Source organism: Palaemon carinicauda, chromosome 1 (assembly GCF_036898095.1).
Source record: "Palaemon carinicauda isolate YSFRI2023 chromosome 1, ASM3689809v2, whole genome shotgun sequence".
Lineage (NCBI taxonomy): Eukaryota > Metazoa > Arthropoda > Malacostraca > Decapoda > Palaemonidae > Palaemon > Palaemon carinicauda.
In genome coordinates this window covers 299,845,878-299,862,532 of record NC_090725.1, presented here as the reverse complement: position 1 = coordinate 299,862,532, position 16,655 = coordinate 299,845,878, and the positions used below count along the sequence as shown (strand labels likewise).

Sequence of the window (16,655 nt, the reverse complement as noted above, 5' to 3'; positions counted from 1 at the left end):
TACGATCTCCGATAAGCTGGGGATATCGAAAGATTTAGGCCAAGGCCGAGAAGGCAGCTCATTTTTGGCTAGAAAACCAAGTTGTAGCGAACAAGTGGCTTTTTCTGACGAAAATCCGATGTTCTTGCTGAAGGCATGAATCTCACTGACTCTTTTAGCCGAGGCTAAGCATACCAGGAAAAGAGTCTTAAGAGTGAGATCTTTCAGGGAGGCTGATTGTAACGGCTCCAACCTGTCTGACATGAAGAATCTTAGTACCACGTCTAAATTCCATCCAGGGGTAGCCAAACGACGCTCCTTGGTGGTCTCAAAAGACTTAAGGAGGTCTTGCAGATCTTTATGTTTGGAAAGATCTAAGCCTCTATGCCGGAAGACCGATGCCAACATGCTTCTGTAGCCCTTGATAGTGGGAGCTGAAAGGGATCGTCCTTTTCTAAGGTATAAGAGAAAAACAGCTATTTGAGCTACAGAGGTACTGGTCGAGGATACAGAAACTGACTTTCACAAGTCTCGGAAGACTTCCCACTTCGATTGGTAGACTCTAATGGAAGACGCTCTCCTTGCTCTAGCAATCGCACTGGCTGCTTCCTTCGAAAAGCCTCTAGCTCTCGAGAGTCTTTCGATAGTCTGAAGGCAGTCAGACGAAGAGCGTGGAGGCTTTGGAGTACCTTCTTTACGTGTGGCTGACGTAGAAGGTCTACCCTTAGAGGAAGACTACTGGGAACGTCTACTAACCATCGAAGTATCTCGGTGAACCATTCTCTCGCAGGCCAGAGGAAAGCAACTAACGTCAACCTTGTCCCTTCGTGAGAGGCGAACTTCTGCAGTACCTTGTTGACAATCTTGAACGGTGAGAATGCGTAGAGATCCAGATGTGACCAATCTAGGAGGAAAGCATCTATATGTATTGCTGCTGGGTCCGGGACTGGAGAGCAATAGATTGGAAGCCTCTTGGTCAGCGAGGTTGCAAAGAGATCTATGGATGGTTTTACCCCAAGTGGCCCAAAGTCTCTTGCACACATCCTTGTGGAGGGTCCATTCGGTTGGAATTACTTGCCCTTTCCGACTGAGACAATCTGCTATGACGTTCAAGTCGCCTTGGATGAACCTTGTTACTAGGGAGATGTCTTGACCTTTTGACCAGATGAGCAGGTCCCTTGCGATCTCGTACAACGTCAGTGAGTGGGTACCTCCTTGTTTGGAGATGTACGCCAAGGCCGTGGTGATGTCCGAGTTAACTTCCACCACTTTGCCTCGAAGGAGAGACTTGAAGCTTTTCAAGGCCAGATGTACTGCCAACAGCTCCTTGCAGTTGATATGCATGCTCCTCTGACTCGAGTTCCACAGTCCTGAGCATTCCCAACCGTCTAGTGTCGCGCCCCAGCCCACGTCCGATGCGTCCGAGAAGAGAACGTGGTTGGGAGTCTGAACAGCCAGGGGAAGACCCTCTCTTAGGTTGATATTGTCCTTCCACCAAGTCAGACAAGACTTTATCTTTTCGGAAACCGGGATCGAGACCGCTTCTAGCGTCTTGTCCTTTTTCCAGTGAAAAGCTAGATGGTATTGAAGAGGACGGAGGTGTAGTCTTCCTAGTGACACAAATTGTTCCACGGATGACAGCGTCCCTACCAGACTCATCCACAGCCTGACTGAGCAGCGTTCCTTCTTCAGCATCTTCTGGATGGATAGCAGGGCTTGATCTATTCTGGGGGCTGATTGTCTTGTTGTTCAGCAACGTCCTCATCAGATAGTTCCTCATCCGAAAACTGATGAGGAAACGGCAACGGAGTGGGCAACGTCTGGCTCGCTGAGTCCGGTCGCACTGGTGCATGCGTGACGGAGCCGGACGCAACATCATGGAACTGCTGCACAGTCTGTGAACTGTCAACAACCATGGGTGCGCGAGGAAGCACAGCGTCAACCCGAGACTGTCTAGACCGTCTGGGTTGTGCAGTCAACACCCTACCGGGTTGCTGAGGTTGACGCACTGCGTCAAAACAAGTCACCTCTGCTGGTTGTTGAACGTCCTGAACGTCAACAACCACCTCCGAGCGTCGCTTAACGTCAACGTGCGGCTGGCAACCCACACTGGGTCGCATCGGTGGAGGAACCACCTCAACTGGCAGACGCGAGTAGGTTACCTCAGCGTCAACAGGGCGCACAACCGACCGGTTGGAAGGTTGTTGGCCAGAAGGTTCGGTAGCAACCTTCTCCGCATTAAAGTCCTCTATCAAGGACGCAAGCTTGGACTGCATGTCTTGCAGCAAAGCCCATTTAGGGTCTACGGGAGCAGGTGCGGCAACAGACGGGGTTAGCAACTGAGGCGGTACCGCTTACCATCCCTGAAAGCCTTGTTATGCATGACATAATTGTACAGCAAAACTTCAAAGGCTCGAAAACAGCTGTGAAGTTGACCTGTAAAAAACTTGGAGCGTCTCCTGGCCAGGCGCCAGGGAGAGTCTACCAGAATTGAGAAGTCTATCTGGGCAGAGGCATGAACTCCCAAGCCGAGAACTTCTATCGTGTCATATCAGACTCTCGCTCTATAAACCAGTTTAAAAGAAGGGAAAGCAAAGGCTGTATCCCCCAAACTCCTCCTGGTGAAAAACCAGTCGCCTAGCCAACGTAAAGCTCTCTAGGAGAGCAAGAGAGCACTAGCTTAAAAACAACGGCTTCAAAGTAGCTAGGCCTAGTGTAAGCTCTGACGTTTAGGCGAACGAGGAGCAGCAGTTACAAAAAGATCCGGACAAAGATCCTTAAAAAAATCATCATGATTTAATTAAAGTCCATAGGGGGCTAAGCAGCTTTAGGCTCCTCTCCATCTGACAGAGTCCTCAAGGGAATATCAGTAGGAGGGAGAACAGCAACTTCCTCATCTACAGGAACCTTGTCCGATAAAAGCTGAGTCTCAAGCAAGGGAGAGACCTACCGTGGTGGCAATGCTTTACAAGCAGAGTCCACACTCACTGGTGCATTAGTAGCGGACCAGAACGCAACGTCATGTAACTGCTTGACAGTCTGTGAACTGTCAACAACTGAACTGTCAGCCACAACAGGTGCGTGAGGACGCACAGCGTCCACTCGAGACTGCTTTGACTGCCTAGACTGAGCAGTCAAAACAACTCTAGAATGCGGAGGTTGACGCACAGTGTCAAAACAAGTCAACTCCGATTGTTAGTGAACGTCTTGAACGTCAACAGGAGCATCAGCAAGTGGCCTAACGTCCAAATGCGGCTGAAAAACCACACGAGACCGCATCGAGTGTGGTTCTAAACAACCTGACTGACGTGACTAAGCTACGCCAACGTCAACAGTAAGCACAAAGGAACGTTAGGTTGGCTGAAAGCCAGAATATCGATGAGATAAACGGCTAGACTCAACGGACTAATCGGAAGAATAGTCTTCCATAAGGGAGGCAAGCATATACTGCATGTCTTGCCATACAACCCATTAAGGATCAACGGAAATGGTTGTGGTAAGAGACGAGGGTAACGTCTGTGACCGCAACACTTTGCCAACAAAAAAAGACTCTCGGAGTCTGTGTTACGCTTTTGTTAGGCGGCGAGCAGTTATCCGATGACTGCATAGGGTCAGAGCTGTCCTAATGGTTGTAACCAGGACGCTGGACCTGTCCTGAAAGGACTGACTTTCGCTTAAGGGCTTCGAAACCTTGTGACAGGTTTCTTATGCGAAAAGCCTTCGGATGACGAGGAGAAACAACGTCTCTCTCGTCTTATGGTAGGGGAGATCTTGGTAAGATACACCCGATACCATAGAGGGAAAACGTCTGTTCGTTGATCAAGGCCTCTCGAACCCATAAGTCGTTTGACATTACTTCTCCCCTGGGCTTGGGAGCATGCAAGAGGTCCCGGACTAGGTGAACGACAGGCACGAACAGACGAACCCTCGGACGCAACACTGTAACACTTTGCGCATATCACTTTATCACTTCGATTTTCTGTTTTGCACTTATTTCACTGAAATCGAAACTTTTACTGATTTCTACCTGAAACACGCAATTCTACCCTTCATTAAAAGGTAGTAATTGCGAAATCAGTCGTATAATGCAAGCTCATTAATACCAGCAAAAAACAGAAAACATATTTTAAGATAAAAAAAAATCAGTGGCTGGGAAAGAGACTAAACACTAGTTCATATAAACTACGTTTTCAATCGCTCACCGCACATAGCCTGGGGACGAGAATAAAAAACTAAAAACGTTTTATCCTTCCTCCCCGTACAGCGACTAGGGACGAGAGTAACTCGAGAACAACGTTACCCGCTTGAACGGAACGTTTTCTCTCCTCTCTCTCCCTCCGTCTCTATCTCTCTTTCTCTTTCTCTCTTGATTTCGCACCTAAGAGAAGAGCCCAATTATATTACGTCAAAAAAACATGTTATTTGACTAAAGGAAAAAACTGAAAGGTTTTTCAAATAAAAAGTTCCTTTAAAATAGAATTTAAAACATTTAAGCTAAGAAAGAATGAACAAAACGTCAGAATCGATTTACTCTTACTGCAAAGTGAAACCGTGATACACTCTCTCTCTATCGTAACGATAGAGCACATGTTGAACGTCCTGAACGTCAACAACTGCGTAGCATAAATAAACTAAACGTTAGTTCATCTTTGAAAACAGTACGAAGACTATCAAAGAAATTCTTTCATAAAATATTACATTTAAAAAGTTTTTAAATCCTTAGCTCTTTAAAAGCTAATTACGATATAAAGGGCTCAACGTTGATTAACTTCGGTTTCCAAGTTAGGACCGCCTACTCTCAGGAAAGGTCGCATATAAACAAAACATTAAAATTTATTTTTATATGTTTATAATAAATAGAAAGTTAATCGAAGAGGCCTAATAAAGGCGGAGAGATATAAAATATATAGAGGAAAATCTATAACGTGATAAGATAATTACTAAAAGCCTAAACACACTTCCGTCTAAGGGAAGGGTCGGCCATTTAAAAGTGAAAGAAAGTCCATACTCTCTTTGTCACCATAATTAAATCTATCCAAAACGAGTTCAAGATTTAAGATGAAGATAAAACACCTGCATAGCGAAAGCTCAAAACTAGAATATAGTACTTCACCAAATAGATGTGAAAAACTCCAGTTTAGCAACAGCGAGTAAAGTACGTCTTGTCGACACCTCGACAGAGAGAAAATTGAGTCTTTGTTTACATTGAGAGCTGGGTATCTGGTCGACAGATGGCGCTGTTGGGCACACCCGCAACCTGTGTAGCGATCGCTGGCGAGTTTTTACCGTAGAGTTGTCCACTTTAGATCCTTCAGACAGCGACGACTGGAAGAAGCTCTGAGAAGCCAGTCGTCCAAATAGAGGGAGGCTCGGATGTCCGCTAAATGAAGGAATTTGGCTACATTCCTCATCAGCCTCGTAAACACAAGAGGAGCTGTGCTTAGGCCAAAGCACAGGGCTTGAAACTGGTAGACAACCTTTTCGAAAACGAATCTCAGAAAAGGTTGGGAGTCCGGGTGGATGGGGACGTGGAAGTAGGCGTCCCTTAGGTCTAAAGAGACCATCCAGTCTTCCCTTCTGACCGCTGCTAAGACTGACTTTGTGGTCTCCATGGAGAACGTCTGCTTTGTGACAAAGACATTCAGAGCACTGACGTCTAGCACCGGCCTCCACCCTTCTGTCTTCTTTGACACCAAGAAGAGTCGGTTGTAGAATCCCGGAGTTTGAAGGTCCGAGACTTTGACCACCGCTCCCTTCTCTAGTAAAAGAGACACCTCTTGTCTTCCTCTCTGTACCTGGGAGAGAGATCGATGGGAGACGTTGTTAGAGGGGGTTTCCGTACAAAAGGGATCTTGTACCCCTCTCTGAGCAACTTCACAGATTGTGCATCTGCGCCTCTCTTTTCCCAGGTCTGCCAGAAGTTCTTGAGTCTGGCTCCCACTGCTGTCTGAAGAAGCTGGCAGTCAGACTCTGCCCTTAAAGGACTTGGTTCCTTTCTTCTTTCCTCGTTTCCTTTCGGCACGAGCACCTCCTCTGCTGGAGGCTCTGCCACGAAAGGGCGGAATAAAACGGGACGCTGGAGTGTCCATCCTTGGTCTAGCTGACAAGGTAGGCAAAGGGGTAGCTTTGTGAGCGGAGGACGCAACAAGATCGTGAGTGTCCTTCTGTATCAATGAAGTGGCTATTTCCTTAATCAGGTCTTCTGGAAAAAGGCACTTGGAAAGAGGAGCAAAAAGAAGCTCGGATCTCTGGCACGGTGTAACTCCAGCTGAAAGGAATGAGCATAGGTTTTCACGCTTTTTAAGGACTCCGGACACAAATGATGCAGCAAGCTCATTAGACCCATCACGTATGGCCTTGTCCATGCAGGACATAATGAGCAAGGAAGTCTCTTTCTCTGTCGGAGAGATCTTTCTGCTTAGGGCTCCTAGACACCAGTCTAGGAAGTTAAAAACTTCGAAGGCCCTAAAGATACCTTTCAAAAGGTGGTCCAGGTCCGAAGATGACCAACATATCTTTGAGCGTCTCATGGCAAGGCGGCGGGGAGAGTCTACAAGGCTTGAGAAGTCGCCCTGGGCAGAGGCAGGAACTCCCAAGCCGAGAACTTCTCCCGTGGCATACCAGACGCTCGATCTAGAAGAGAGTCTAGCAGGGGGAAACGTAAAGGCTGTCTTCCCTAAACTCTTCTTGGACTGCAACCATTCTCCTATCACCCGCAAAGCTCTCTTGGACGAGCGTGCGAGGACGAGTCTAGTAAAGGCAGGAGTGGTAGACGGCACGCCTAACACAAACTCTGACGGAGGAGAACGAGGAGCCACAGAAACAAACTGGTCCGGAAACATCTCTTTGAAAATGGCCAAAACTTTCCTAAAGTCCAAAGAGGGTTGAGTAGACTTAGGCTCGTCCAATTCTGATTGTGGTTCATCTATGTGTGCAGCAACATCTTCATCAGAAAGTCCCTCATCCGATAACTGATGAGGAAACGGCAACGGAGTGGGTAACGGCTGGTTCGCTGAGTCCGGTCGCACGGGTGCATGCGTGACTGAGCCGGACGCAACGTCATGGAACTGCTGCCCAGTCTGTGAGCTGGCAACAACCATGGCAGCGCGGGGACGCACAGCGTCTACTCCAGACTGTCTGGACTGATGTGGGTGCGCAGTGGAAACCACACTGGGTTGCGGAGGTTGACGCACCGCGTCAAAACAAAGCAACTCTGACGGGTGTTGAACCTCCCGAACGTCAACGGAGACCTCCGTGCGTCGCTTAACGTCAACATGTGGCTGGCAGAACACACTGGAACGCATGGGTGGCGGAACTCTCTCAACTGGTGTGCGTGAGAAGGTTACCTCAGCGTCCACAGGACGCACAACCGATCGTGTGGAAGGTTGTAGGCTAGGTACTGCACTAGCTGGTGCGGCAGCAACCTTCTCCGCACGAAAGTCCTGCATTAGAGACGTCAGTTTAGACTGCATGTCTTGCAGTAGAGACCACTTAGGGTCTACGGGAGCAGGTGCGGCGATAGACGGTGTTACTGTCTGAAGCGGTACCGCTTTGCCTCTCTTAGGCGGTGAGCAGTCATCGGATGACGGCAACGAGTCCGAACTGACCCAGTGGCTACAACCGGGCCGTTGGACTTGCGCTGAAGGGACCGACTTGCGTTTTAACGGTCGTGAGACCTTGGTCCAGGGTTTCTTGCGAGAAACACCTTCCGAAGACGAGGTATAAATGGGCTCTCTCGTCTTAGTTAGGTAGGAGCGATCTTGGGTAGATACGCCCGATACCACGGAGGGAACGTCTGTTCGCTGATTAAAGCCTCTCGAACCCATTTGTCGTACGACATTGCTTCTCCCCTGGACTTGGGAGCTTGCAAGAGGTCCCGGACTAGGAGGACGACAGGCACGAACAGACGAACCCTCAAGCGCAACACTATCCACAACACTATCACTCGGCACTTTAACACTTCCCACTGCACTTTTGCACTTAAGCTCCTTCACATCCGCCATGAGCTGATTACGGTCACTAGCAAGGGACTCAACTCTCTCACCCAGAGCCTGGATGGCACGCATCATATCAGCCATCGAAGGTTCCTGAGTGCCAGGAGGGGGGTTAGGAGCAACCACTACAGGGGAAGGAATAGGTTGTGGGGCATGAGGAGAGGATATATCAATAGAACGAGAAGAACTTCTCCTAACTCTATCTCTCTCTAGCCTACGTGTATACTTTTGAAATTCGATAAAATTGAATTCCGAAAGCCCAACGCACTCCTCACACCGATCTTCCAATTGACAGATTTTATCCCGACAATTGGAACAAACAGTGTGAGGGTCGATAGAAGCCTTCGGAAGACGCCTTGAACAGTCCCTAGCATTACACTTCCTAAATTTGGGGACTTGAGAAGGGTCAGCCATTTTGAATTGGTCAAAGGGAAATTCAAAAAACTATCAAAAAGTCATCAACAAAGAATCCGTTATCAAAAAGAGTTCAAGGATTTGTGAAGAGAAACCCTGCACAGCGAAAGCTCAAAACTAGAATCAAGTAATTCACCAATTAGATGTGAAAAAACTCCAGTTTAGAAACAGCGAGTAAGTACGTCTTGTCGACACCTCGACAGAGAGAAAATTGAGTCTTTGTTTACACTGAGAACTGGGTATCTGGTCGACAGATGGCGCTGTTGGGCACACCCGCAACCTGTGTAGCGATCGCTGGCGAGTTTTTACCGTAGAGTTGTCTGTCGAGCAACAGAGTTGCAGCTATATAATCACCGGCTAAGTTAAATATTGAAAAAATAATAATAATAAAAGGGAAAACACAAGAACACCACCTAGCCTAACCTGGGAACCCTATCATTACCTACTGGGGGCTATGCCACCTGCGATAATTCCCTTAGACAGCCATATCCTTAGCTTATACTATGACTAAGTCTCAACCCTGTGTTTGCTTCCTAACCAGTTTCACTACTGGGCCCTGGCACGGGAACACTAGATCATAATAAAGTACAGTACTGTACTTCATTTATGTTCAAATTAGCTTCATAATGTCGTATTCCAGACAAAGATAAAATACATTTTCCCCATATGAAAAATTGATTTGACAAGTAATAAGAAAGTGACAAAATTATAGTTCTGGTCAGGGAAACATTTTTTAAAAGAAAAAAATAGTTTTTTCCTGTAGTAAATACCATGACCTCTCAGCATCTGCCCTTTATTCTGGGGGCAAATCAGCAATTCTCCGGTTAGAATCCCCAACTCCCCAAATGACAAAATTGGGAACAAGGAGTTAGTCGGGGAAAACAGGAAAAAAAGTGGCTATTTATGACTGAAATAAAGATAAAATTCATTGAAAACACACTATTAACTATAGGGAAAATTTTAATATCTTTAAGAATCCTAATGGTTTTTGCTCTGCCACGGATCGCTTTGTTTACAAAAAACATCACTGTTCATGTTCAGGAAAACAATACATATTGAGCTGAGCTTTCCAAACTCGTGGGTCATTATTTCGGGATTGTTTTCTAGGAATCCTAATGGTTTTGCTTCGCTGTGGCTTGCTTTGCTCGCAAAAGACAAACAAATCACTACTCCTATGTACTGGCAAGCAGTACATTTTGTCCTAATGGTTTTGCTTCGCTGTGGCTCACTTTGATTGCAAAAAACAGATAAATCACTGCTCCTATGCACAGACAAGCAGTACATATTGAGCTGTGCTCGCCCAATCCATGGGGCATTACATTTTGTCCTAATGGTTTTGCTTCGCTGTGGCTCTCATAAAGCAAGCAAATCACTGTTCCTCTGTGCTGGCAAGCAGTACATATTGAACTGCGCTCGCCAACCTTGGTTATTATTTTGGGGATATTTTTTGAAAGTTCTAATGGTTTTTCCTTCCCAGGTCATTAACCCTAAAATCCAGAAAAAATGCCTTACCTTATATTTAGGATGTCAAAAGTCCTGTTAATTACACTAAGGGTACCATTGTAATTGCCACGGAACTTTGTTAAGCTTTTAAGTACAAATAATTACAGCCAATACACTTTGGTACAGGACGATCCATAAGAGAACAACCAAACAGTATGACACACACAAAGGGACTAAAGGGTCCCCACTTGAGATGGGCCGATGCTAATTTGACATAACAAAGGAGGGAAACATGCATATATATGGAAAGTTTCTGTATTTTAGACTGCGATTGGTCAACAGGAAAATCCGAGTTAAACAGTACGGCGTCTTTCAAGTAAACATGTCCAAAGGAGGTATTTGTTGTATGAAAACTAAATATAATAGAGAAATCATGGCAAAAACAACGACAAATGACTAAAACAGGACAAGCTAACCCATTTGAACTTTAGAAAATGGGAAATGTATGTATATAGAAGGGTAGAATGGGTGAAGACATTAACACTGAATTAATAGGATCAAGTCACATGCAAAATGGATATTATTAGTAGGGGAATAATATGAAATGTTGTAATTAGGATCGTTGTGAAATGACTGAAACTGGACGAGGTAACAAGTTTAAACTTGTGAAAATGAGAAATATATACACACGGAATTACTAGGGTCAAGTTGAGTAGAATACTTGAATGTGCATGTGAAAAAGGTATCTCATCTCATAGAATGCTTGAATTTCCCAGGGAGAAGTCTCGTTTCATATTGGAAGAAAGATTTATGCCCATTTTTGTTGTGAAAATTAACTTAGACAATAAATCCTCTTACGATGTAACAATCGTCTAATTCAACGCCACCTATCAATTATTATTATATAATTAATCCACGCCTTATGACACCACTATCATATAAAGATGTCTCCAAGAGGGAACTTGAAGGAAGTACAGTACATCAATCTATCTCGTAATTTAGTTTAATTTCATTTATATCGGCAATTGACTATGATAGAAATGCTCTCCGTTCAGTGTAAAGCTATTGTTATTTGTGTGAAATAATTGCAAAATAATGATGCACATTTTCTACATGCTCATTGTGTTATCCCTCAAAGGTCCAATTCTGACTTAATTTTTAAGGAAGACCAGCACATTTCCTACTGCAAAGCTTTTGTAAAGATTGCTAAGACAAAAAAAAAAAAAAAAAAAAAAAAAAAAGACGTTAGTGTCAATCATAAGGTACGGGAGTATTTGTGATTTACTTTATCATAATGTAAGGCTTTATCTATGATTTACTTTTAGTCTGTAACCTGGGAAGGGGGAGTCCGGCTAGCAGTTGCAACCTGGGAAAGGGGGTAACCACCATCTAGGGGGTTGCAACCTGGGAAAGGGGGTAACCACCACCTAGGGGGTTGTGACCTGGGAAAGGGGTGGGGGGGGGGCCTTGCCCCCCAGCTAGGGGTTGTGACATGGGAACTACTAGGTTGGGTTAGGGGATTTGTTAGGTTCAGTACCTTTTAAATAATCACGTTTTGGCCTGTTTTCAGGCACTTACATCAACTATATATTTTTCCAACTGCTTATCTTGTGCTTATTTTGCATATCTGACCATTATTATTTCTGCAAATCACTCGTTTATGACATTTCCCCACCCAAGAAACCCCAGTTTTCCACTGGATTCTCCAATAATTGTCTTTAAATAAAAAAGGTCCAGAAACTCATGAAACGGTGGTTTGCCCCAATAATCATAGTCAAAAATACATGAAACACGTGATAGTAGGAAAAATATATGGTTCATGTATTTGGCTAGAAATAAAAATATCATACTTTCCTCTTGGTAAGGGTAAAAAAGACTCTTTAGCTATGGTAAGCAGCTCTTCTAGGAGAAGGACACTCCCCCCCAAAAAAAAACATTGTTCTCTAGTCTTGGGTAGAGCCATAGCCTCTGTACCATGGCCTTCCACTGCCTTGGGTTGGAGTTCTCTTGCTTAAGGGTACACTCGGGCACACTGCTCTATATAACTTCTCTTCCTCTTGTTTTGTTAAATTATATACAGTTGATATGGGAACTACTTATTTTAATGTTGTTACTTTTCTTAGAATATTTTTGTTTTTGTTTCCAATTCCTCACTAGGCTATTTTCCGTGTTGGGGCCCCTGGGCTTATAGCATTGTGCTTTTCCAACTAGGGTTGTAGCTTATCAATTAACAATAATAATAATGATAATAATAATAATACCAGCCTAGCTAATATATATATATATATATATATATATATATATATATATATATATATATATATATATATATATATATATATATATATATATAGTAGGAAAATCATTTCGACCATAGTTATCCATGGAAGGTGAATAAAGAATATGCATCCGTCTTACTGTTATGCCTATGGCACCTCTAGATAGGTTAAATCGGGTCTCAAATAAGCATATATACTTACGAGTCACATAAGAATCTCTAGTGAAAGTTGACTGCACGCAAACCCCTAAAAGCACAGCACTCCACAATATGATATCCATTTTCACCAATGACACAAGCAACGACTGGACTTAATAATTCAACGCGTCAATTTCCTGAGAAAATGACATCATCTCAGGAAAACCCGTTCTGGACAGTTTCCCAAAAAGCAATTGTAAATAAAGATCAAATCCCACAATCCGTGCAAATGCGTTTGGGCTTTAAGAAAACAAAAGAGTTGGTTGGGGAAATTCCACTTCAAAAGGTTCCGGTTTTTATTTTTTTATTATTTCGTCTATGATGATTTCATTCATTCGTCGATTAAAGTTTCCAAACATAAGCATGATAATGTTTTGATCTTTGAAGTGACTCTGGCTTTGGCGTATATAATATCGATAATATTTTATAAAAATTAATAATTATCAATATTTATTTACAATTCTAGCATTATTATCATAAGTATTTATATCAAATTGTATTTATTATAATTTCAATAGTTTTCAATTTATTTTGTAAAACCGATAACTATGATTAAAGTTTCCAAACATAAGCACAATAACGTTTTGATCTTTTAAGTGACTCTGACTTTGGCTTATAAAAATTGATAATATTTTATAAAAATTATTATCAATATTTATTTACTTTTTTAATATCAATATAATAAACATATACATCAAATTGTATGTGTCATAATTTTAATAGTTTTTAATGTGTTTTGTAAAACCGATAACTATGAGGAAAATCGAACATTGAATGTAGTCTGCAGTGTCTCTTCACATTCACATGTTGACATTTGAAAGTAAACAAATGGGATTAGGAAACAAAGTATTTTATAATGAATGATGAAACACATATTAAGAATGAAAAGAAGGATATCGACAAATCTACATACCAGGGTAATGTAGACAATACCTTTTTTGATGTACAAAATATTAACCCAAGTCCTACCGGTAGGGTATATAGATAGCTTAGGCTAAATCTCATCCAATGGATGATGATCTGATAATTTATTATCTCGTCAAATGCACTAAACATATTAGGGAGCCTTTCTGTATCAGCGGCCAGTTCCTCCAGCGAGAATAGATTATGGACACTTACCTAAACTCCCCCCCCCCCCATCCTAACCTACAAGCAGTGTCCTCACCTACTTAACTAAGGGGGGTTAACGCCCCCTGTGGCCCCCCTTACACTGTGTATTTTTAGTCAGCCATCATCATACATAAAGGTAGGCGCTATTATGCATACACCCCCATATTTGTTTCTACACGAACACAAATCCTCGTCCTTTAATTGAAGCATGACAGCCTTCGTATAACGACGGAGAGTAACACCATCAAACCTAGACTTCGCCACCTTGCCTAACCTACAAGCCATGAACTTACCTATTAACCTGAAGGGGGCCCCCCTAGGCTGCCGTATTTTTAATGATAGGGTTGAAAATACGGGAGTTATGACGCACGGCCGTCATCATACATGCACCCTAGGTCTGAAGTATGACTTCAGGGAAGCCGGAATGCCTTTTTAAACGTTTAATGAGGTAGGTAGTATTCGCTAACAGATTAGAGGTACACTTCAGCATTCTTAACTAGCTGTTTAAACGTTTGTGTTTTCCTTCAACTTGAATAAATACTGTTGATAGTCATGTTCTACAGATTTTAATGGAAGAAGCCATGGATGTGCAGTGTTTCCTGATAATTAATTAGGAGACAGTTTTTTGTGCTACCTGCAGCTATCCTACATATTGTTCCTGTCGGTCAGCATGTCTGTTGCTCTTCTATCCTTCTTGTGTGTGTGGCATTAAACAATGCAAATCTGAGGAAGTTGGTTTTCTTCGACATCTCTGGTGCTTCGTCAGAGAAAGCTCTGCCGCCGTCGAATGTTAAGGAGATTTATGCTGCTCCTCTTCTTTCCTTCAGTTCAGTTCAGTTCCTGGACGGAAGGTTTCGCCTCTCCATCAGCGCCTCCATAGTTTTCTTCTTTATTCTAATTCATTTAGTTTTCTTGTCTCTTTTTTCCACATCTGATATATACATTCTTTTCTTTTCTCTATTCCTTCTTTCTTAAACAGAACGTTTCCTAATATCTTCTTTTCTTCTTCGTAAGGCTGCTGTAGTTCCATTTTCCTTCTCTCGTCGCTGAGGTCTGGACTGTCAAGAATGAAATGGGAGAGGTTTTCAGTCTCTGCCCCACATAGCTTACATTCAACCCTTCCTCCTACTTGATGTCTTTTCCTATCATTTAATCTTAAACAGATGGCCCTAGCTCTATACATAATAACTGAATCAGGTTTGTTGTCATTGAACATTTCTTCTATTTGACCTTTTTCTTGTATGTATATTTCTAAACTATTTTTTTTCTTTTATCTCATCCCTCCACTTTTTACTATCTACGTCTCTAATCTTGGCCTTCAGCTCTTCTCTTCCCATTCTCCTAAAGGTTCTATCGTTCATATCCATATCTTTCATCCATTTCCTAGTCTCTTTCATCCATCAGTTATTTTCATATCTGTAAATCAGAGAAGGATCTTAGGACGTATCACCTGGTTTTGCTGTTGTGGTCACTTTCCCCATGAGAGTGTAGTCAGCGACCTATACGATTTCAGTAGCAACAAACTTTAATTTCTTCCCTCCCAAGGAGAAAAACAAGTAGAAAACATCTTCAAAGAAATCCAGGAAGACTAATCAGTAGGAACCTGAAAGTATGAATACCACCATTCTTTCCCAGTGGGAGAGACAATATGGTACTAGGAACCTTCCTATTACAAGGGCGTGCTACGAGTTGTCCCATATCAGAAAGAAACATAAGCACACACAACACTAGAGAGGGTCCAAGTACTCGGTACATGTGTTTACACACCTTTTACCTGTACTCACGCACCTTTTACCTGTGCTCTGTCTAGTGCTGGGAGGAGTAAGGACCAAGAGTTGTCCAATATTGGGAAGAAACATTAGCAATCACAACTTGTATGAGCTGAGCACACATACTGCTAGTCAGGAGTGAAGAGTGCTGCCTTTCTTTCTCCCTTCCAGGATGATCTCTCTCTCTCTCTCTCTCTCTCTCTCTCTCTCTCTCTCTCTCTCTCTAATAGATACAGTATCGGTTTGAAATGTCAATAAAAGCAGTAGCTCACATAATATAAAAATAAAAGTGGTCCTTTTAATTAGTGAAAGCAAGAACAACTTTTCAAAATATGGTAATGAGTAAACGTAAACAGGAAATGCAGACACAAATCATCAGTTAAACCATCACAGAACACTCATACAAAATATTCATCTCCACAAAACTACCCTCATGAGGGGATAGTGCCATTAGTACATGGCAATTAATGGGCTGTAGGCATTACCTGATATTCTTGGCATCATTCCTTTGGTCCCTAGGTGTACTGTCTTTATATCTTACTTCACCTCCTTTCCCTCTTCCTTTATTCAGTTTTTCTCTCCAGTCTCTATTAACTTTTACTTTAGAGTAATTACCAGTTTTTCCCTCAGTTGCACTTGGGCTCTGCATGGCTTCACCAGCTCCAACACTGGGCTATATAGTCCAAATTCATAAATCCTCATAGAAAATTACAAAAAAAAAATTGAACTACTCTCACCAAGTGTGACCCAACACATGTAAAACTGGGATCTCACTATGAAAACCTTCATATTACAGAATTATACTACTAGTGTTTACACACACAAATATAATGAAAATGAGATTAGGAATGGAAAGAGCTGAGTCCAGTGAGTGTTGATTAGCTCTACAGTTCACCCGTTAACCTGTGGAACCAGGAAAAAAATACACCTATAGGGAGGTCTTTTTCCTTTGTAGAATGAGTGTCTAAGTACTGTATATTAAAAAAGGCAAAAATCTGTGTAAAGGTATTTTGTTTGTAGAGGAAGTAGTGGTTTGTAAATTTCAAAAGATTGAATTATATAAACTTCTGTATTTTGAATATTTTTGTCTTTATTTTCATACAGCTGCAGCATTCCTTACGGGCATTGCTGGTGCCTCAATTCTTGGTGGATTTGGGATGACACTAGGAATGGCTAAGAAGAAAGACCCTGAAATGTTTAACAAAGGAATGATTGGAGCTAGAGACTTGCACAGTGCTGGAGGTGCTTTAGCAATGCGTGCTCTTGGATGGGGAACATTTTATGCTGTTACTGGTTTCTCATTATTTTGCCTTGGAGTTTGGAAGCTTAGTGGTGCATCAAATGTAAGTACAGTAATGAATTGTTCCATGATTTGTTCTAGTATAGATTTACAAATCTACAAAAGTTAGAGAATTGGTTCAGCTACAATTGCCCCAACATATGAGGGATACAAACTCTAGCATTGGGAGC

At 42.7% G+C, this 16,655-nt stretch overlaps 1 protein-coding gene across 3 annotated transcripts in view; it reads right to left on the bottom strand.

The window, feature by feature from the left end:
• Window positions 1-12,549, bottom strand: part of LOC137658162 (uncharacterized) — an 84,338-nt gene extending 71,789 nt beyond the window's left edge. For 2 of the 3 annotated variants that reach the window (XR_011047268.1, XM_068392845.1), the window contains exon 1: window positions 12,311-12,549. Coding sequence is in view for 2 of the 3 variants with exons in the window: in XM_068392845.1 (XP_068248946.1) it covers window positions 12,311-12,389 (79 nt within the window). In the remaining variant the exon portion in view is untranslated. The remainder of the gene's footprint in view (window positions 1-12,310) is intronic. The other variant, XM_068392856.1, reaches the window with a different exon arrangement.
• Window positions 12,550-16,655: the final 4,106 nt, after the last annotated feature.